General features: G+C 37.8%; 1 protein-coding gene across 1 annotated transcript in view; it reads left to right on the top strand.

The window, feature by feature from the left end:
- The window catches only part of sorcs3a (sortilin related VPS10 domain containing receptor 3a), a 297,150-nt gene extending 276,659 nt beyond the window's left edge, over positions 1-20,491 (top strand). Inside the window, exons 20-26 of the mRNA XM_053615676.1 lie at positions 6,853-6,986; positions 7,836-7,959; positions 8,579-8,695; positions 14,140-14,267; positions 16,640-16,739; positions 18,315-18,420; positions 20,315-20,491. Of these exons, the coding sequence (XP_053471651.1) occupies positions 6,853-6,986; positions 7,836-7,959; positions 8,579-8,695; positions 14,140-14,267; positions 16,640-16,739; positions 18,315-18,420; positions 20,315-20,483 (878 nt within the window). The 3' untranslated portion in view covers positions 20,484-20,491. The remainder of the gene's footprint in view (positions 1-6,852; positions 6,987-7,835; positions 7,960-8,578; positions 8,696-14,139; positions 14,268-16,639; positions 16,740-18,314; positions 18,421-20,314) is intronic.
- Positions 20,492-23,624: the final 3,133 nt, after the last annotated feature.

Raw genomic sequence — 23,624 nt, 5'->3', positions numbered from 1 at the left:
GAGTTTTCAGTGTCAGTGCCTTGTAACAGTGAGAGATAAAGCTGTAACTTTAACTGTTGTTGATGAAAGTCTTCCAACAAGGGAAGGTCTTCAGGATGGAGGGCTTTGCAGGTTCTCAGTAACTTGACAAGCTGTATTTTTCTGTGTTACTATCTTCAAGAGACAGAAAAGAAAAGAGGCTGGTAAGGGAGCAACTGTTTATAGCTGCTATAACACAAGTGGTAACCAGGACGAACTTGTTCTACAAACATTCCACAATATTAAATGTAATTTGCCTGATTTCTTGTTTTTGTTTTTATCTCATACAAATTTTTTCAGAAATTAAACCAAAATCTAAAATAAAACAAAGGCAACCTGAGTAAACACAAAATACAGTTTTTAAATGATAATGTTATTTATTGAAGCAAAAAAGTTATCCAATACAAACTGGGCCTGTGTGAAAATGTATTTTCCCCTGTAGTTACTAATTCCCCAAATCTATGCACCTGCATTCATAATGGGGCTCAGCTGGACTAGATGCAACCAGGCCTGATTACTGCAAACCCTGTTCAATCAAATCAACATTTAAATAAACATTTTTCAACAGCATAAAGTTGATTTAAAGATGTACGCTTACCCAACACACTATGCCAACATTGAAAGAAATTCCACAAATGATGAGGAAGAGGATGATTGAAATACATAAGTCTGGAAAGGGTTACAAAGCTATTTCAAAGGCTCTGGAACTCCAAATAACCACAGTGGAAGCCATTATCTCCAAATGGAAAAACTCGGCACAGTAGTGAACCTTACCAGAAGTGGCCGACCTTCCAAAATTCCTCCAAGAGCACAGCAACGACCCCTCCAGAAAGTCAGAATAGAGCTAAGGACAACATCAAAGGAACTACAGGCCTCTCTTGCATCAATAAAGATGTTCATGACTCCACTATCAGAAAGACACTGGGCAAAAATGGCATCCATGGAAGAGTGGTGAGGTGAAAACCACTGCTAACCCAGAAGAACATTAGGGCTCGTCTCAATTTTGCCAAAACACAGCTTGATGATCCTCAAACCTTTTGGTAGAGTGTTCTGTGGTTTGATTAGTCAAAACTGTCTGGAAGACAGGGGTTCCATTATATCTGGCGTGAATCAAACATAGAATTCCACAAAAAGAACATTATATCCAGGGTCAAGCGTGGTGGTGGAAGTGTGATGGTGTGGGGATGCTTTGCTGCTTCAGGCCTGGCCAGCTTGCAATAATTGAGGGAAATATGAATACTGCCCTCTACCAGAAAATCCTATAGGAGAATGCCTTTAGTCCATAATTTGAAACTCAAGCACAACTGGATTATGCAGCAAGACATTGATCTAAAGCATATGAGTAAATACACCTCTGAATGGTTAAAAAAAAAGCAAAATTAATGTTTTGGAGTGGCCTAGTCAAAGTCCTTTATTGAACCAATTGAGATGCTGTGGCAGGACCTTAAGCGGGCAGTTCATGCTTTAAAACCCTCGAGTGTGGCTGACCTAAAGCAGTTCTGCAAAGAACAGTGGACCAAAATTCCTCCACAGTGCTGTGAAAGACTCCAGTTATCAGAAGCATTTGGTTGCAGTTATTGCTGCTAAAGTTGGCACAACCAGATTTCAAGTTTAAGGGGGCAATTGGTTTTTCACATGGGTGATGGGTGTTGGATAACTTGCTTCAATAAAATAAATAAATTAATAAATTAATTAATTAATTTAAACTATATTGTGTGTTTACTCAGGTTGCCAGCACTGTATAAGCAAATAAAAGTACAACTTGTCATTCTTTGATTAAAAAAATGTAATCATTGGCAAAGTGGTCTAAAAGGAAAAAAAAAAAACACTTAGGGGTGGGCAATTCTTTGGAAAAGAATAAACCTTAGGGTGGTTAGAGTTACTCTGCAACCCTAAGTAAAGTGTTACCAAAAGTATTTTACCTTTAACCTAATGTCCCTTATTCAAAAGGTATTATGTCATCACATTCATGTTCTTCACCATTTTTGGGGGGCTCCTGCTTCCTTAATTTCCCCTGTCTAAGCAAATCTAAAAAGAAGTGTTTGAGTCAGTTCACCTCGTGGGTCATTATGCACACTCCAGCACAGCACTCCATTATTGATTGGAAAGAATCATTGATAATTTTAATTTCACCAATGTGAACTTTGTAGTTATTTGTGAGTGGAGGCATATAGTGGAAGCAAAGTGCCGAGCTGTGTTTATTCAAAATATCTGAAAAGTGCTGGAAGATGTTCCAACAAATGAGTCAGACATTACAGCATTTGGCAGACGCCCTTATCCAGAGCGACAGAGCACAACACAGAAATGTATGGCTAGTTGTTGGATATTTACCGTAGCTAAGTATATTATGCTCAGACTTGCCCTAACTTTAACTGTGAATGCTTTTTTGACCATCATTCCAGTTTTGTTTTTTGTTTTTTTTAAAGCTGACAAATTTGTTTTTAACTTGACAAGTGAAAGAAAGTCATGTGAAAAAATAAGTACACCCCATGGAAATGTTTGGCTTTTTTTTGTACATTTGATCAACATTTGATCATCTTTGCAACAGTGCCTATTAATGAAATTGATATACTTGAAATAGCCAGTCCTGGACAAATTGGCAGTAATTTTAAATATGTGCCATTTGTAGATTATGTTCCTTACAGTGGAATGATGTATTTAAAATAATTTGGAAATCTTTTTAAATCCCTTGCCAGACTCATAGGCATCCACAACATTTTTGCTGTAGGCCTTACAGAACTCTTTAGATCTTGGCATGATGACATCACACACCTCAAAAGCAAAGGAAACACCAGACACTAGATATAAGAGGTGTATAAATAAGACAGATTCCACTCCCTAAGATGGCACCATCATCATAATCATCTTGTACACCTGTTTTTAATATTATGGTATGTATGGTATTATATTTGAAGGTGTGATAAATGTAGGGGTGTACTGATATGTTTTCTGTTCAATTAAATTGGGAAAATTATTACGAAATGTCAATTTTATGTGTCATTTGATAGATCGTGTCAACTTTATTAATAGGCACTCTTTCAAAGATGATCAAATGTTTGTTTGTCCAAATGTCAAAAAAATCCAACAATTTCCATGGGGTATAATTATTTTTTCACACTTGCAAAAATATTTTTCATTGTGGGAGCCAACAGAATGTCCATACATTGTCAGTAGTTTTTAACAGGATAAACTTGCCCAAAAATAATCAGAACTTTTAATGTTTCCAACCTAATTAAACACAAGTCCTTGTAAATTGGGTTCTCATATATTTGTTTATCTTTTTATGCCTATCATACATACTACTGTGCTAGTTTTAGGCCCAGCATTTTTAAGTAGGATGTCTAGGTGACTAAACATGTTTTCTGAAATGATAAAACTCGTATGAGCAACATCATCAGCTCTACTCATTAGATTTAAGTAAAATTGATTAACCCTTGTAGATTAAGACACATTAAGAGGCATTTAAAATGGGATAGGTCTAGTCAAAGTAATTTAAAAAGTCTAAACCTTAAAGTTGTTTTCATAGGTCATGTTCAATAGCAGACACTCAAAGAAATCTTTTTTAGTCAGTTCAATTCAGTTTCATTGGTAATGCACTTTTAACAGTAGACATTATCACAAAGAATCTTTTCAAATCCAGATTTAGCTTTAACTCTCTAATGAGCAAGCTAAAATGCCCTTGCACCCCCAGAACTACACCTTTAGCTAAGACAAAGGCTATTTCTAAAACAAACAAACAAACAAACAAACAAACAAACAAAAATAATAAACAAGTAGGTTTTCAACCTAGACTTGATTAATTAAGACTGTGTCTGAGTCCCAAACACTAATTGGAACCTGGGGGCCTTTATAGGAAAAAGCTCTGCCATCTGCTGTTATTTTCAATATTGTAGATACTAGTAAAGAGCCTGCACCTTTTGATCAAAAGAGACATGGCAGAGTATAATAGACTGAAAATTCAGTCAACTACAGTGGGGTGAGACCATTCAGTGCTTTATAGGTCATAAGTAATATTTTACAATCAAACCAAAATTTTACTGGGATCCAATGTCACATGGGTAAGATAGGGGTGATCTGATCAAACTTTCTGGTTCTAGTTGCTGCATTCTGGAATAACTGTATTTTATATATACAGCTACTGGAAGAGACAGCAAGACATTACAATAAGCCAACCTGGAGGTTAAAAAGGTTAACAAAATCATGAACAGGTAACAATATTATATTTAGCAATGTTTCTAAGATATTAACAACATCAGCTCTCAAATGAGAGACTAAAGTCAATAATTATAGCAATGTATATCACTGTTGCACATGATAAAACTGAAAGGCCATCCATAGTCAGAACATAATTGTTACGCTCCCGCCGGCAGATGGCACTGCGGCGTCGATATGCACAAGCGGCTTTAGAGAGTGCGCTTGCATGAGACTCTTATATATGGACACGCACCTCTTGTTTGTTTTGATTTTCCCCCTGTTTAAGCATTGGTTAATGTTCGAGGGTGTGTCTTGATTTAATCCAGGTGTCTATGTTTCAGTTTGATTGTGTTTGTCATTTAAACCCCTCGTGCGGTTGCGCACTTCACGCAGTATTTACGTTAGTAACTAAATGAGTGTTTGAACCTGAATGTAATGGTGAATATGCTACGCATGCTAAGCGGTCTTGTTTACGTGTCCTGTTCTGTTCCCTGCCTCGCATCCAGTTTCTTGTTTAAAGCTTGATTATCTGTCCCTGTCTAGACCGCGGTTCCTTGTTTATTGATTTAAGTTTCAAATAAAGAAGCTGATCTGCGATTGCTTCTGCCTCCAGTCCCGTGTCGTTACAGAATACTGCGCCTACCACACGGAAGCAGCAGACCAGCATGAGCGCTGCCTTTCTTGCCGAGTGGGAGGAGTGGAGTCGATCATACTGGGAAGAGAGTAAGCTGTTAGACAAACTAATAGCTCAGACCGGCCTCCTTATAGCGCAAAGAGAGCTACTGCAGCAAGCCGGGCCACGCGCAACGGCGCCCCCCGCGCAATTTACCCCACCCCCGCTGCCGGAGAACTACGCAACGCTACGCTGGCAGCTGAGCTACACGGATTACTGGGGCTTCCCTCTGCCGGGAGACTACAACACGCTATGCAGGCAGCAGGGCTACCCGAACTACTGGGGCTTCCCGCTGCCGGGGAACTACACTGCTCAATGCAGGCAGCAGGAGGTCGCAGCCCCAGAGTTCCGGCCCGAGGTTAATGTGGCGACTTTGGAGACTCCACCTGAGGTCAACAGGGCGACCTCAGAGCTCCAGCCAGAGACCCGCGGGGAGGTCTCTGCCACCGAGGAAGCTGTCCTGCTGCCCTGCTCTGCTGAGGAATCTGTTCCACTGCCCTGTTCTGCTGAGGAAGCTACCCTGCTGCCCTGTCCTGCTGAGGAAGCTATCCTGCTGCCCTGTCCTGCTGAGGAAGCTGTCCCGCTGTCCTGTTCTGCTGAGGAAGCTGTTCCGCTGCCCTGTCCAGCCGAGGAAGCTGTCCCGCTGCCCTGTCCAGCCGAGGAAGCTGTCCCGCTGCCCTGTCCAGCGAAGCCGAGGAAGCTGCCCCGCTGAGGGCATCGCCCAGAGTTCCAACCCCGCTGGGGGCATCACCCAGCGTTCCAGCCCCGCCGGGGGTGGTGCTCCGCCTGTCTGCTACCCGGCGGAGGTTTACCAATGCATCGAGAGACAGATCACACAGGGGCCCCGGACCGCCGTTTGTACACAGAGTTTGCATGTTCTCCCCGTGCTGCGGGGGTTATCTCCGGGTACTACAGTTTCCGCCCCCAGTCCAAAGACATGCATGGTAGGCTGACTGGCATGTCCAAAGTGTCCGTAGTGTATGAATGGGTGTGTGAATGTGTGTGTGATTGTGTGTCCAGGGTGTACCCCGCCTTGTGCCTGATGCTCCCTGGGATAGGCTCCAGGTTTCCCCGTGACCCTGAAAAGGATAAAGCAGTATAGAAGATGGATGGATGTATAAAGACGCTGATCTGCGATTGCTTCTGCCTCCAGTCCCATGTCGTTACAATAATCAGAAATATTTCTTTTTATGAGCAAGAGAGAATCTTGTAACTGATAATGTTGGTGATGGTGATCAGTTGGTGATCATGGTAGAAATTAAGACACAATCATACCTAAAGACCTTCCTTATTCTAGGCATGCTAATACATTGCGTTAATTGCTTTTTGGGGAGCTGAGCATTGACCTCCTCTATAGTATCTTTACACAGTACATGGGCAGACCAATTACAGTATGTTATTTAGCTAACTCCCTGGGCCAGGACATGTCCAGTGTACCACTTGTCTTAGTTATCTACTAAGATAACTAAGTCATATTTTGTTATGTGGATAACTACATTACAAGCAGTGTATATAACCTATTTCAGTGGTAGCTCAGTAGTTAAGATGTTCAATTACTGATTGGAAGGTTGTGAGTTCAAATCCCACATTATATTTTTTCACATTACATTATTAAGTTTCACAGAGCGTCTAATTGAGACTAGTGGTGGATTAAAAAGAATCATGCAAGTGGGAGGTTTTTATTTTCATCAGATATGAAGGTTTTGAGACAGAGAAAGACCACATTCATTAACATAAACTTCAGTCACTGTCTGGTGCAATTACAGTGTCCATTCATTTATTGATAAAAAGGTATTTATTCCCAAAGGGTGTTAATGATGTGCCAGATGAATGACTGTGTTGGAAGTAAATGCGGTGTAAAGAAAATTTATACAAAAACTCATAGATTGCTGTCAAGTGGACTGGCAACCTTAATAATTGATGATCTTGAAGTCACACGTATTAACATGTGCGTGTTTGTGTTTCAGGTCCTGTTGAGCATGTCCAGTTGTTGGCTCCATTTGTGGTCATTAAGCACAAGGATGTGAACTTGACTGCAGTGGTCTGGCCCTCTCACTCTCGAACTCTCACTTACTTCTGGTGGCTGGGGAACAACACAGAGGTACAATCACTTTGATGAACCTGTAATCCTCAGAGACTACCTGCTGCTTTTCAAATTAATTTTGTCATTAAGTGAGCCATATGGAATATATTTCCTAATTCTTTAACACATCTCTACAAGTCTTACACCACATATTTTTGCCACTTGCAATACAAAAGAAGGACAGGAAGAAAGGTATAATGGGCAGCAGACTTTTCAGTCAAAATGGCCTTGACCATGGCAGCAGGAGGAATGTAGCTGAACCATTGAACCTTTGTAACATTTATATAAAATATATACCATATACAGAATCATACTAGTGGAAGAGGTGGTAATGATTAAGTAATAGTGCCTAAGCATAATTTTACTTGTATTTGACTTAAGTATATTTATATATATATATATATATACACATTTTTCACTTCTGAACATAACAATTCACAGACTTAAGCTATATAGCAAAAATAGGATATATAATAGAATATTTATTTATTTATTTATTTAGTTGTTGTTTTTTTTTTTTTAGATTTGTATAAGATCTTGTTTGAAATAAAGTGAAACAGATTTTCAGAAAATGCTTTTCAAACACATCCATTCCAAGAATTTTATCCCTTTTATGTTTTGACTCACTTATGTTTCGTTTTACTAGCAAGGTTCATTATAATAATTTTCCAGTGGCATTTATGACACCTGAAAAACGTGACTATTTTGACCAAGTTATCTAGCAAATATCCTCTGATGACAATGTTAATAGGATCTGTATGCATTTTTTTCTTTCAATATCTGCTCTCGAGAGGGAAAAAAAATCTGATACAAACTAGCTATCAAAATATTATTCTTTGATTATTAAGTGATTGGTTTTCTTGCCAGCCAATGATCACTCTAGAGGGCAGTATATCCTACGTGTTTCCAGTGGAGGGGACGTACACGGTAACGGTGCAGGTCTCATCATCCAACTCCATTCTTCAAGACACTAAACAAATCGTTGTGCAAGGTGACTGATTTTTTTTCTGGTAAATAACCATAAATTAATGGTTAAAGAAGTTTAAATTTAGAACTCTAAATGATTCTGTTTGGTTTCTCTGGGATGACAGTGAATAGTCAGAAATGTTTTCAACTGGAAACTCTTTAGAAAACCATGAAAATTATATTTCCAAGAATGCTTGTGGGATCTCTCCCCCATGAATGTACTAATGATGAATTCAGTGTTGTATAGAACATATATTTGAGATGGATGGGATTCATTGGATAGAACGCTTTTGATGGATGGTTGGAGTTCATTCAATAATTAAAGGTTCTTAGCTTCCATAGGAAGGGTAGGTCAATTTAGCACCATTCCTGATATAGAAATACACTGTAATAGACTTCCACATAGAACCTATATGGGTTCCTCGAAAACAACATCCGGAGAACCCTTTAAATTCTTAAAAATTTCTAAGACTGTTCATTCTGAGAATCCTATCATACAGTATATATGATAAATGTTAATCTTTCATTGCTGTTCAGTAATGAGATATTTAATTAGGCAGAGCAACTCAACTCCAAAAAATGGCACAGGATATGGGAGTGCAAAGTTAATCTCTTTTCTCTCTCATGTTTTCTCTCTGTGACAGAATTCTTTAAATCCCTGCTTTTATCTTTTTCTCCGAATCTGGATGAGGCCAACCCTGACATCCCGGAGTGGAGGCACGATGTAGGCAGGATAATTAAAAAGGCTGTGCTCCAAGTAAGTGTGAATCTGTTATACTCTAGTCACTTGTTCACTTGGCCATTCTCTGTTTCTAAAGAATCTTGTACTTTTATTCCCGCTTCTCTAGCATTCACTGTTTCACAATTCTTCAAAAACAGCTGAAACAGCTTTTCTCTCTCTATCTCTTTCTTTTGCTCCCCATTGGGCATGCCTTAGTTTATCACCACAGGTAGGAAGATGAGTGCCTCACTCCAGTGACAGGCAGATGATTACAAATGCATCTTTTCCAGAGGATGAAACGAACTCTCACATGGAGTAAATCTTAAGCAGCATCCATAGTTAATGCAAATGTCAGTTGCCGCACTCCGATCATGCTTGAGCACGATTTCCTCTGCTCTACGAAGAGATGAGTTCCTTGTGCATAATGATAATGAGCTAAATGGAAAGCAGGAGTGGAAAAAGAGCTGGACAAGAGATGCTAATGGAATTATATGCAATCAACCCAGTATTGAACATACAAGTGCTCACGGGTTCTGCATTTCTCTGTATCTCAACCTGTGCAAACATGCTGACACACAAAGAACCTGCAAATCTCAAAAATGTGAAATCTGAATCACAAGAACTGGATATAACACAGTGAAGCGTGTGAGATTAAGTCAGGAGATGAGACAGGAATTGTAAATGATATTCCCATTGGGTCTGTATTTCTGATGTCTATGAACTTATTACACCACAGAGATTTTGAATTCTTAGTCCTGATTCTCAGATCTGACAGTGCTGGCTGTAAATCAAATCCCAGGTTTATACTGTATTTATGCACTCATTCTTATATGTTTCTATAGTAACAACTCTCCACATAATCTAGTCTAATAATGAACGGATTAAACAAAACGTGTTGTTATTTAACAAAGAAAAACATAATCGTTGTATGGTGAAATTTTGTGTATGAAAGCATTTATTTAAAAAATGTATTGCAGGAGTCTCCAGTGTCAGTTCTATGTAAATGTTGGCATACACTTGGCATATGACTTTATGTATGCAGGAGCAGTGACAATACCAGCAGCATTGTTCACATATTAACCTGTGAATCTTATGGACATCTGCAGGATTAAAAGTGACATCCATTAGATGGCAAGGCAGAGTCAAAACATCCCTGTCTGTCATGTTTCCAAGTTGAATCGTAAAGTGTTTAGCATTTTCATGTGCAGAGCTCTATTCGTCCTCATGAGCTGCGTCTCAAATCGAGAACTGTGACCTTACATTCAAATCTAGTAATCCAGAAGACTGGATAACAAATCAGACCTTTCAGTAGGTTTGTGAAGGCTACATGAGAGGTTTTGAAAATTCTAACTAACCATAACCAGAAAAACAACACTCAATAACGGTCTAGAATCATACATAATTTTGCAATTTGATACACAACTCTAGGTTTTTTAGTTAGCTGCAGACAGTGTCACATAGTGCTATAGTGCCCACCACTATTTTATGTCGGTATAGCAAGACACGAATTGACATCGCTAGGCCTATTTTAGGGGGCTTTAGAAAATATTAATTACCCCCCCCCCCCTAATCAAATCAATTACTGCTTAATTAAATCAGTTACTGCTGCACTAATCTAGCACATATGGTTTAGCCATGTTCATTTCAATAAATTAGTTATTGTACCTGTACTACATGAACCTATCAATCTTGTAATTAGAAACTTGTTTAAATTATGTTGATCATAGGTTCTGATGAGAAATGTAATATTTTTATGTAAGCCATATATAATATTATTTTCTTAAATATAAATGACCACACACACCATTTGTTTAGTGTACTATGTGTTTAGCTACAGTATGCTGTTCCATGCGCCACCTGTGGTTATTGTGTGAAGCACATCAAACAAATTTAAATTCTATGAAGTGCGCCTGCAGGGTGCTGCATGATCCCACGTGACAAATTACATGAAACCACATGAAAAAAACACGCATTCTTAAAGGCCACATCTGTATGTGCAGCAGCCATTTTGCGTACTCTTAATTTTACGCAAATGTAAACCAGCTTTTACAGTAAGTACGTTTTTCAGTAAAACATCCTGAGTCTTCAAGAAAGACAACTTTGTCCTTTCCGGTTTCAAAAAACGAAGCTGCATTTTTTTTGTCTTATTAACTTGAACAGAGAAAAAACCTTAACCTTCATATCTTTTATACAATTTGAGTCAAGCAATTCTTGCAGCTGTGTATGAATTTTCTCATAATAGGATACATGTCTCACAGTTGATATATGTAGGCATACTTTACAACACAATACATATTTCAGTTCATACATTTAACCCTTCCACTTGATCCATCTTCTTTATCCTCTGGCACAGCTCAAAAGACAGGATATACTTATGGGACTTTTGATTTTTCTACATTCAGTTTATAGACAAATAGGGTTAGTTTTTCCTTGGTTTACTTTTGCTATTTTTTGTCAAATGTGTAAAAATGTAATACAGATCTAGGCAAACAGAGTAGAGAGACAATACAAAATCAAGGTTGATAAGCAGGCAAAGACCAGAAACAGTTGGTACAATAGTGCTTAATTTGTAAATCTGCAGGTACCGGAACAACAAAAGGGTAGTGGCAGGTCGGGAGGCAGGTGATAGGTCCCGCTCCCCGAACTTACAGATACGTAAAAGTGCTTCTAGAATCTCACATAGCCAACAATATTCAGTGCTGTTAGGTAGGCCTATGTAATTGCTCACACTGGTACAGTGACATAATGAGTTTATAGCAGGGAGTATTCTCAGTACAAAGGGAAACATTTATGGATTGCACATTCTATCAACTTATTAAAAGCCTACTGCGTGTCACCTCAATTAGCTGCAAAAAACATTTGCAAAAAGCACATTGAAAACAAAGCTACATTTCATACAGTAGGCCTACTTACAATAAACTAGCATTAACAGCACAACATAATCAACAAAAAAGAGTCTTACCCAACACAAAATATTCCACAAAGCTGTCATGTCAGTTTCTTCCTACTCTTCCCTGTGTACTTTATGTATCCATGAGTGTGCAAATGGCATGCAAATGATTGAACTTGGTAAGCGGAGGGCCCATGATGTTCAAAAACATCAGAGACAAGATGGTGGAGATAAGAAGGGCTGAGATTCATTTTGTAGGAACCTTGCTCGCGCTCCATTGGTATGAAATGGAGATTGGTATGGTATACACAGTAGTCACCAACTGCCTCAGTCCTTCTGGAACTTTTTGTGTATTTGAGTTCCTGTACTCCATAAAAGCCTGAATGACTGTATGTGGGCTGTTAACTCTATTTAATTCCTGGCAGTCAATTTCACTTTCAAAGCCATGCGCAGGTGACAGTGTTTAGCCTCATGAGCGGTTCTAAAAACCTTCCATAATCAGGCTAGCATTATCACTGCTAATCGTGGAAATGGTTGCCAAACTGCTTCATTAGTGACCTGCTGCCGCTCGCTCTCTCGTTGTCTCACTGTCGTGTTCTTTAAAAAAATGCTGTTAATGATAACTGCTTTTTTTTCCTCCATGACACCACTACATCCACATGCTATGTGAATATAGGCTTTGCATCGTGACAACGAATTCAGGTGAACTCAGAACTTGAAAGGATTACGTTATGTAAAAGAGACTATTGATTGGCAATTGGCAATATTTTAGCAGCAGTAATATAAGATTAGCATTTTTATTGCAGTTTTTGTTGTTCTATTTTACTTTTGGTGAAATGAAAACAAAATTATTTGTTTTGATAATATTGCTGCATGAGACTTTAAACATCCAGCTGCAGAGGCACGGATCTACATAAAAAGCTTCCAGAATGCAGATTCTCGCTCAAATTAATAATAAGAATAATCCTTAAAGTATAATAAAAAGGATAATCCAAAGAGTTAATCCACACACTAAGGGTCTAGAACATGGTAAGGCAATCAGAAACAATCAAGGCTAGAAACCTAGGAATGACAAGACTTTGCAATGAGTCAACTGCTTAAGGTCTTAAAGCAGGAAGTGTCTCAGAACTGTCCTCTACTGGCAGGTAGTGGGAATGTCCTGAATTTGTGTTAAAATCTCTGAGGCTCTGAAGCTGTCTCAAGGGTCAAAATGCTATTTTATGATAATGGGTTCCTTTAAACATCTGAGGATATCAGCAAGAGAACCCATAATCCACACCATTGAGCTGTAGCTCAGAAATAGAATTTGTGGCCTGGTGCCTAAGGGCTAAATTTCTGAACTTAGATCAGTGTTCAGTTCAGCTTTTAGAAGGATTTGATAAATCAAGCACTGAATGTAGAGCAGCCTCTGCTCTGTGAGAGAGATAGATAGATCAGCCAGCACCCAGACTGATGGCATTTACCAGCGGGCTAAATTCAGATCATTTGCAGCACTGGCTTTCATCCCCTCTCCTTGCTAATGGGAGAACTCTGTGTGTTACAGTGGTGATTATGTCCTTGCAAGGCCTCAGGGACTGATCTTCACTTGCTGCCACATGTTACATAATTACCTTGTGCCAAAGCAACATATTCCACCTCATGTGGAGAAATACTCATACCATTCACACTGAAATGGTGAGTAAATGTACTTCTAGAAGAGGAGCTAGGAAAGAGTCATCCCCCCACCCCAAATGTTTTATAACACTGGGTAAAAATGTTTGTATGATATTCTACATTACACACTAAAACAAAAGATTTCCACTCGGACAATAGGGGATTATTTCCCCCTTTGTTCTAGCAAAAAAAAAAATCCTAATTAGAACATTTTTTTTTTCAAATAATGCCATTTTTCCTGGAAAAAATATTTATTTATAAATAATCAGAAACAAATTGTTTTATTTGCTGTTAGTTCCCAGGAACCTTAAAGTCCCCATGAAGTGCCTTGAAATACACAGCATTATTCGATGTGCTGATGTAATTTACACTGAAACAGGAAGTCAGGGCAGGACAAAACTGAATGGCTCCTCCCTCTTTTTAAATAGTCAGTAGCGTATAGTTTACCTCACAGTCTGGGCTAAGCTGTACTTGACAGTTAATACCATGGATTTTTATCATGCTGGTTGTGTGACACTTCAGATTCTAGATTCAGATCTGATTGCAGAATCAGATTGCATTTGATTGGACAGATAATCTGATGAGAAGCTGAAGTGCCTTATGATGTCATCAAAACTGTTGATCCCGTATTGGTGGTAGAGAGAGACTGTAAAAATTTAATTCATATATCTTCTAAATGCAAATTTAGTCATTGTTTTGGAGCACACTAGCTTATAAATAGCCTTAAGGCTAACATATTCATGCTAAAAGCCACAAAACTTCAGTTTTGATTTCATGGGGACTTTAAACATGTTCTGTTTCCCTGAGAGAAAAATATGAGGTCGCACACATGTAAAATTCTTTTGTGATGAATTACCTTGGGAAAAACCAAAGAATATACTAGACACAGATGTATAGATGCATCTGCCTTCATATCCTCTCTTTTTTTTTCTTATAGATAGCCGATATTCCTGCTGAGCAGCTCCTGGTGGCAATTTTCCCTGGACTACCAACAGCTGCTGAGCTTTTCCTGCTTCCCAGCAAGAACCAGTCAGACAGCAGGAAAGGGAGCGAGGATGATCTGGAGCAGGTCAAATACATACATACAGTACACACACATATACAGTATCTCACAAAAGTGAGTACACCCCTCACATTTTTGTAAATATTTGATTATATCTTTTCATGTGACAACACTGAAGAAATGACACTTTGCTACAATGTAAAGTAGTGAGTGTACAGCTTGTGTAACAGTGGAATTTGTCCCCTCAAAATAACTCTCAACACAGCCATTAATGTCTAAACTGCTGGCAACAAAAGTGAGTACACCCCTAAGTAAAAATGTCCAAATTGGGCCCAATTAGCCATTTTCCCTCCCCGGTGTCATGTGACTTGTTAGTGTTACAGGTCTCAGGTGTAAATGGGGAGCAGGTGTGTTAAATTTGGTGTCATCGCTCTCACACTCCCTCATACTGGTCACTGGAAGTTCAACATGGCACCTCATGGCAAAGAACTCTCTGAGGATCTGAAAAAAAGAATTGTTACTCTACATAAAGATGGCCTAGGCTATAAGAAGATTGCCAAGCTGAGCTGCAGCACAGTAGCCAAGACCATACAGCGGTTTAACAGGACAGGTTCTACTCAGAACAGACCTCACCATGGTCAACCAAAGAAGTTGAGTGCACGTGCTCAGCGTCATATCCAGAGGTTGTCTTTGGGAAATATACGTATGAGTGCTGCCAGCATTGCTGCAGAGGTTGAAGGGATGGGGGGTCAGTCTGTCAGTGCTCAGACCATATGCCTCACACTGCATCAAATTGGTCTGCATGGCTGTCGTCCCAGAAGGAACTTCTTCTAAAGATGATGCACAAGAAAGCCCGCAAACAGTTTGCTGAAGACAGACTAAGGACATGGATTACTGGAACCATGTCCTGTTGTCTGACGAGACCAATATAAACTTATTTGGTTCAGATGGTGTCAAGTGTGTGTGGCGGCAACCAGGTGAGGAGTACGAAGACAAGTGTGTCTTGCCTACAGTCAAGCATGGTGGTGGGAGTGTCATGGTCTGGGGCTGCATGAGTGCTGTCGGCACTGGGGAGCTACAGTTCATTGAGGGAACCATGAATGCCAACATGTACTGTGACATACTGAAGCAGAGCATGATCCCCTCCCTTCGGAGACTGGGCCTCAGGGCAGTATTCCAGCATGATAATGACCCCAAACACACCTCCAAGATGATCACTGCCTTGCTAAAGGAGCTGAGCGTGAAGGTGATGGACTGGCCAAGCATGTCTCCAGATCTAAACCCTATTGAGCATATGTGGGGCATCCTCAAACGGAAGGTGGAGGAGCACAAGGCCTCTAACATCCACCAGCTCCGTGATGTCATTTGGGGGGGGGACTCCAGTGGCAACCTGTGAAGCTCTAGTGAACTCCATGCCCAAGAGGGTTAAGGCAGTGCTGGAAAATAAATGGTGGCCACACAAAATATTGACAGTTTGGGCCCAATTGAGACATTTTCACTTTAGGGGTGTACTCACTTTTGTTGCTAGCGGTTTAGACATTAATGGCTGTGTGTTGAGTTATTTTGAGGGGACAGCAAATTTACACTGTTATACAAGCTGTACACTCACTACTTTACATTGTAGCAAAGTGTAATTTCTTCAGTGTTGTCACATTAAAAGATATAATCAAATATTTACAAAAGTGTGAGGGGTATACTCACTTTTGTGAGATACTGTGTGTGTGTGTGTGTGTGTGTGTATATATATATATATATATATATATATATATATATATATATATATGTGTGTGTGTGTGTGTGTGTGTTCAGTATGAGAGAGGAAGGAGATACGTCATGCCTTCATCTAAAGTTACATAATTTATACAATTAAAAGGCAAATTCACAGTATTTAATAGTGAGATTTAATAGCGAGTAATAATTTTTTTCAAATGCTCAAAAAAATCAGGTGAAAGTAATCATTGCTATTTGGAAACAGTGTGCAGTACAGGGTTAATTTCTGAAAGTCCAGATAAAAGTACAATTATTTCAGTATGCAAGAAAATTTAGTGGAACATTTATTCAGAACCATGTTTTGCCTTGGTCAAAACATGGTTTGCCAAGGTTGGAGAGGAAGAACTTATGTGGCCTGCCCTGAGCCCTCAACCCCACTTAACACCTGTGGAATGAACTGGAACGCTGACTGCGCCTCCTCACCCAACCACACTAATGTTCTTGGCTGAATGAGCACAAATCCTCACAGGCACACTCCAAAATCTAATGGAAAGCCTTCTTAGAAGAGTGGAGGTTAAAGCAGCAAAGGAGGACTAATCTGGAATGGGATGTCCAACAAGCAAATGTGGGTGTGATTAGGCAGGTGTTAGGGTATAGTGTAGGTGGCTGTGTCTGTGTTTGCAACAAACTTTTCTTTTTTTTAAATCAATGCCATGCCTGTTCCACAGATCTCAGAAATCCTCACCAATGCATTGAACCAGAACCTGGTGGAATTTGAGCTGAAACCAGGATCTGGAGTTATCGTTTACATCACACAGCTAACATTAGGTAAGACTGAGTTCTTATGATAGTCTTGTTATTAGACTTTATATCCATATGTTTCATCAAATGTCTGTACATGCTTTGGCTCATTGGCAACTTAGGATTAGGGTTAGGGTTCTACTGTTTAATACATATTTTGCTACCCATTACAGTAAACAGCAGGGAATATGAAATACATATTGAGATAAAAGTTACAGAATGCTGACACAAAATGGTCACCGTTATTTTCTCAAGCATTTACCCAGTATATTCACAAATAATTATGTGTACAAATTAAGCAATTCAGCATTAATCATTTCAAGCTAAAAGGTTGAATTCTGGACAGATGTTGTCTAACCTACAATAAAAAAATTCAGTGTAGACAATGAAAATGAGGTTAAATGTCTGTACTGTAGGGATATAGTCAAGACTATCATCATCAAGTCCAGGACCAGGACTAGTCAAGATCGAGTCAAGCCTGAGTCTTAACAGGGTTGACGCTAAGTCAAGATCAGGTCCAAATGCAAGCGAGACAGAGTCAAGATCAAGATCCAAAACAATCAATACTTTCAAGTCCAAGCTTTACTAGTTGCCACAGATGATTTTCTAGAAGTAATTACTTCATCAAACTTTGTACATGTGAAAAGAAATTGCATTGAACCAGAACCTAGTAGATGCAATATTTACTCAACATATTCACAAATAGTTATGTGTATTTTTACAAACACTTAATCAAGACCAAAACAATATTTAGTGAGACCAATACAAAATCGATACAAGTCCAAGTAAAAATGCTAATAAGTCATAGACTTGGGTTTCTACACCCGTACTGTTCTGTACTTTTTATATTTAATATCCACATTTTTCCATTAGTTCCTTCTAAATGACACCAACTTAGGATAAATACAGCATAATGTTTACCATAACTTCCTTACTAAAATCTCCTGTGATGTCATGTCGACCGGGTATACAAATTTAATGAGTGGTGTTTGCTGCACATTTGGCAGCACCTATAAAAATGTCCTGCAGTTAAAATGCACAGTGCCTTGCACTGACCACAGGATCACTAGTAACTACCTGACCTTAGCACTGTAGGACATATAGCTTTGTGCATTTACCATGACACACTGCCAATTTGAGTGGCCAGAACCACTGGATTTCCCCTTAATATTTCAGCCTTGAAAGGTCTAAAAAGCCTTCAAGCTGCTCTGAAAAAGGTCAGAGGCATCGTTGGGCTGTCTGTCAAAAGTCCAGCCAGCTGAAGAAAATATAGCAGAGTCTTAATGGCAGAGATTCATGGAGTGTCTCAGCGAAGAAACATTTCCGCTGGGATTTTGTGAAGTGGAGATGAGCGTGATACATCTATTTTCGATGGCAGCCATTGGTTCTTGGGGGTTGAGTCAATTTTATGGTTATTTCGCATAATAGTCATGTCATGTTGTTATAATTTTTAGAGACAGGGTTCAGCAACTTAGCAATGATTTGTGCCACATTACTGTTAGAGAACTATTAAGAGGTGACATTGAGGTTCAAATATATTAATAGCTGAGCAAACGTTTCATCATAACAACATGTTCTCCATTCTCTTTTTCTTTCTTTCAGCTCCGCTGGTGGACTCAATCCCTAGACACAGCAGTTCTGCCATGCTGATGCTCCTCTCTGTGGTAATCTTGGGGTTAACCATCTTCCTCATTTACAAATTCAAGAGGTATGACAACATGCATGTAACCATGCTTAAATGCAGCTTTTATTCTTGAAAATACTATCACACATTTGAAGTGCTATAATGAATTTCTGTTTCCAGACTTTGCGATATCTCCTGTATAAAAACAGATTCACATTAGTTGTTAAGCGTCATTTACAGGTGATATTCTAAGACAACACTAACCAGTGAACATAAAATCTACAGAAAAAGACAAATATACAGTAAATCCATCAAGTTCTAAAGACTTTAAAAGGTTATGGTTTTGTGATGTAATACAGTAAATTACAAATTTGACATACTGCATGGGCAACGCATTCACACACAAGACTATTCTTCTTTCTACTCATTTATAAGGGTTTAAAAATGAATGTTAATAGAATAATCAAAGCAATTCATCAGGATAATAGTCGGAATAATTTAAGAAAACTAATAAGTGTAGGATGGAGGTGATTAGTATGCATGTAGCTAAAGCAACTAATCAAATTAGGTGCTGTTTTTCTTTAATATGCAGCAGTGATATTTTCAAAGTAATTCACCATTATGAATTGCATGGGTTGTATTTATTGAAATTTTACAAGCGCACTGCCTCTATTGTTAACAATAAAGCTCTGGCAAATGGGGAAAGTGGACATGGTGAAAGATATAATACAGTAATTATTACATAGATGAGGCATGGCATTTTCATGGCATTTTTCAAGATTTTCTCAGGATAAAATTTCGTTGTGAGAAAACAGCTTTTGGTTATGTCAAGATCACGAAAATTAAGTTGTGATCACGAGAAAACAAAGGAAAAAAAATTAATAATGCATGGCCGCTTAGGGCTTTCGTATGGCATGATGCTAAGTTTTCATCTAATATTATCAGAATGCAACCTGTTGAAAGAATGCATTGAATTTTTGTTTTGTAGTTCTTATCATTTTAATAACAATTAAAACTATATATGAATGAATATGCTCTAAATTACATATTCAGAAATCACTGGATTTCATCTTTCAGGGATGAAACACCAGATGGTCAGACTTTTTCATATTAGTTACTGTTATTACCCCAAAGTTGAATATTTCCCAGTCCACATTCCAACGTGTTTTATTCCTCTTATACCACAGCAATTTCCCAATGGCTATATGGCTACAAATATAAGGCAATGCCTTTTTTTTTTTTTTGCTGTTTGTGGTTACATTTAATGTTGTGGAACGTCCACAAAACAGGTTATGTCCTATTATCTCTTAAATTGTAATAGCTATGAACAATTTTCCCCCAGTAGCCTTTCTTTGTTTTGTCTCTTGAAGTTAATGATAAATGTTACAGAGAGTTAAGTCCTCTGTCCCCATTTCAGAATACTTAAAGTTACAGCTTTACTTCTGGCTGTTGTAAAGCAATGACACCGGAGACTCCTTCCAAAAATCTCTTCATATAGAACTTAAGCACATTAATATAAACCTGTCATTTGCTTTGTATTTACTTTCCAAGCCATGCTGTTATAGAAAACATCTTCTGACCAATCAGAATTGAGAATTAAACAGGGCTGTGGTATAATGTTAAGATTATTTTAGAACATATATTTCCTTTCTGCATAGGATATAAATATAATTGAATAAATTCTTTTTGCACTGTTTTAATTGTCCCTTGCCTCTTTTGTATCCTCTGAGCAGCTTTTGGATCTTTTTAATTGTAATTCTCAGCTCCCCAGTAGCCACCCTTCTCCCTGACATACATATGTCCTATAACTCTTTAATATATAAAAAAAACAAAAAACAAAAAAATCTAAAACAATGTTGATAGATTGCAAAAGCAGATATACAATTTCCCTTTTTCATGATCACATGGTTGCTACGTTGTAATATGATCTGGAAAGTGGTGGTAATGTAGCACTTACAAACAGTCCTTATTTTTTCAGAAAAATTCCCTGGATAAATATATACGCTGAGGTGAACCAAGAGAAAGAGCAGGAGATGATCGGCACAGTGGGTCAGAACGACACGACACCCAAAATTAAGCTAAGCGAGTTCTCCAGCCCCAAAGAGCTTATGGAGAAGGATTTGGAAGTCCGTGTTAAACGTGAGTGAATAGTTTTCATATATGAATAAATTTTTTACTATAACAAACCTTATAACCTGTGAACATATCTAATGGGATCTTTAATGTAAATGTCAGCTCAGCTGACAATTTTAAACACAGAAAATCTTTCAAGATTTAAAGGTCATTTATTATAAGTAATTAAGAGGAACATCTTTAGCTTAAGATGATGATTAGGGTGAACTCAGTAGGCCCTGGTGGACTAATTTCCAATGTGGCTCCATTTCTGTTATCATGTAATTGTTTAATGACTGCAAATTTGGTTTTAATCGCCTCTAATGAGCAGTAAGTACAGGGGAATCGCAATGATGCAAAAATGGAAACGATTAAAATACAAATTGCAATCTCATATAAATGTGAAGATCTGATAGATAAGATTTTTACACAAATGATACACAATTATCCAAATTATAAAACATGTATGCAGCCCTTCATGCTTAGGGGAAAAAAGGTACTTCAAAAGCTTCTACAGTGAGTTAAAGGATCTTTTATCCAGGACATTTTAAGAATTCCTCCAGAACTTCTAGGGTTCAAGATTTCCACTTGAAATTAAGTGTATTACCATTATGCATTATGGAGAAATGGAGAAATTCCTTGTAAATTGGGAGGAAGATGGGTAACCTTTAAAGCTAGTCACCATTTAAATTTGGTGCCTTGTATAAGTATTCACTCCTTTAAACCTTTCCATATATTGTATTACAATCTGGAACTGAAATGGACATCACTGGGTTTTCTTACCATTTCATTTAGAAAATATAGCTAGAATGTGAACAATTGTGCCACAGTTGTGCCATATTCTTTACATTGTTTAAATAATGTATGTAATGGTTCTTTGGTGGATGTTTAAAATCTTGGATATTTTTAGAAACAAACCCTGAATTATACTTTTGTAGAACTTGTTCCAGACTACATCTGATAGCTCCTTGGTCTTTATGATGATCATGATATTTTAGGCATATTCACTAACAAACCGTGTCCTTTTTGTGACAGATGTAATTCGACATACAGTAGCTAGACTCAGTTCAACCAATTATTGACTTTTAATGGCAATTGCTTTCTCCAGAACTAATTTTGGGGTTTGTCCACCCCCACCCCCCAACCCCCCAATCAATATTATTGATGACATATAGCTTCCTGACAGGCTGGGTATGCGAAGAAAACAGTTTCACTGTGCTCTACTGTATATGTGACCAATAATGACTCATTATCATTATTATAATCTCAATTAAGTGCATTTAAACATTACAAAATGTTCAAGAGGGTAAGTACTGTGCAAGCTGCTGTAGCTATACTCTTTGTTTTCTTGAAACACCTAAAACTGGAAGTATTTCACAGTATATGGTTTGTAAAATCATAGCTAGCCCTAAGATACTTTGCTAAGTGATGTGTGTTTTTTGACTTGGAGCTGTAAAGTTTCTTCTCATTTAATGTAATTGTGTCCTTGCATTCCCCCCCTATAACCAGGTGGAATGATCAATGCCTGTGAAAGCACAAGAGAGATTCCCAACTGTACAAGTGTCTGAATGAAACAAGACAAGTTGGATGTGCAGTGTAATCAAGTGTACAGAAGTGTTGCCATTTTGAAAGTTCTCTATGTTATCCTTCATTTTGTAATTTCAGAAACAGTCATTGTTAATAGTTTTCTAAGGACCTCGTTTATACAGATTTGCATGGACGTCTTGTTTGATAAGATCTATGCGGAAAATCTAAACACTTAATGAGACCTTTTTAATGATGATTAAAACATTGCTTGTTTGGAGAGGAAATGAGGTGCTGATATAAGCTGAGAGGAAACTAGTCTTTTGTCCTTATCTAAAAAAAATCTGTAACTTTGCAATGTATTGATGGCAAAATACGCATTTCATTGGAGTTTCATTAGATTAATGACATCTGTTTTAGAATCAGAATTTATAAAATATAGCTATAACATGAATATCGGTTTTTCCATAATTTCTGTTACAGAATTAACTGTTTATTGTTTGAAACATTGGTAATTTTATAGAAGGCAAATCCAGTTGAAAAATGTTTAGTTAGCAGGGAAATGATGCCAAGTCCAGAACATGCATCTGTTTAGTCTAGTGCACGGGAGTTGTTTGGCTGCAACTTAAATTGATCATAAAACTTAATTAGTTTAAGTGAGCATTTGACTAATGAGGTCTTTTTCAAAGAGTTTTTTTGTGATCAATTTTTCTCAGTTTCCAGCAGTCATCCACGTTTTGTAATTTTGCTAATTTTTCACAATACAAATGACAGCAACACAACAACACCAAATGAAAAAGACCAACATCCATATAGGCAGGATTTGTTAATGAAAACATGAAGTCTTTAAGAGATAATGCAATTAAAATCAACATGTTCAGAATGTTAAATAATGCCACAAGAATCTTTGATGCTTTGATGAAGTTAATAAAAAAAAAAAATCTTGTTGCATCAGAAATTAATGTAGTTAGTCAGTTAGAAATCTTTATAAGAAGAGAGAGACAGAAGCAATGCATCACTGGAAAGTAAAAAGCTTAACATTTTTTGTTATTTATTTATTTATTTATTTATTTCATTTTACCCCCTTCTCAAAACCTACCACAGTGATATAGGGAATGTTTTTTATTGTACCATTCTGGACTTTTATTTATTTATTTCTTTTGTAACTTCTTTCAAGAAAATAAATGAACTTGTCTTAATGTACAGGCATATAATTTTGTTTTGCTTTAGGAAATAAATGCTTAAAGGCAATCAGTACTGTACCAGTTTTACTGGACCAAGGTACTAAGAATTAGTAGAAAATATCACAGGCTAATTCCAGCACCATGGAGGTGACATTTGCACTCACATTGGCTAACAAAATGGCTTAGGATAATTGAATCAGTTTGCATATATTGTAATTTATCATCATTAGGACAATGCAGACAACTCTTAAAGCATCATGTATCGATTTACATGTTTCGAACACATAGTAATTTATCACCATTATGGATGTGACATCAAACAGACACACTTTTGTGGTAGACTACACATTTTCTATAGACACTGAATTCTAAATACCATTGCAGGTCTATATGTATAAACATGAACAAAAAACTGAAGATTTGAAAATATTTCTTGGTCTGGGAATATTACATATATTTGATGCAAAT

Source organism: Ictalurus furcatus, chromosome 26 (assembly GCF_023375685.1).
Source record: "Ictalurus furcatus strain D&B chromosome 26, Billie_1.0, whole genome shotgun sequence".
Classification (NCBI taxonomy): Eukaryota; Metazoa; Chordata; class Actinopteri; order Siluriformes; family Ictaluridae; genus Ictalurus; species Ictalurus furcatus.
This window is presented reverse-complemented; position numbering and strand designations above follow the sequence as displayed.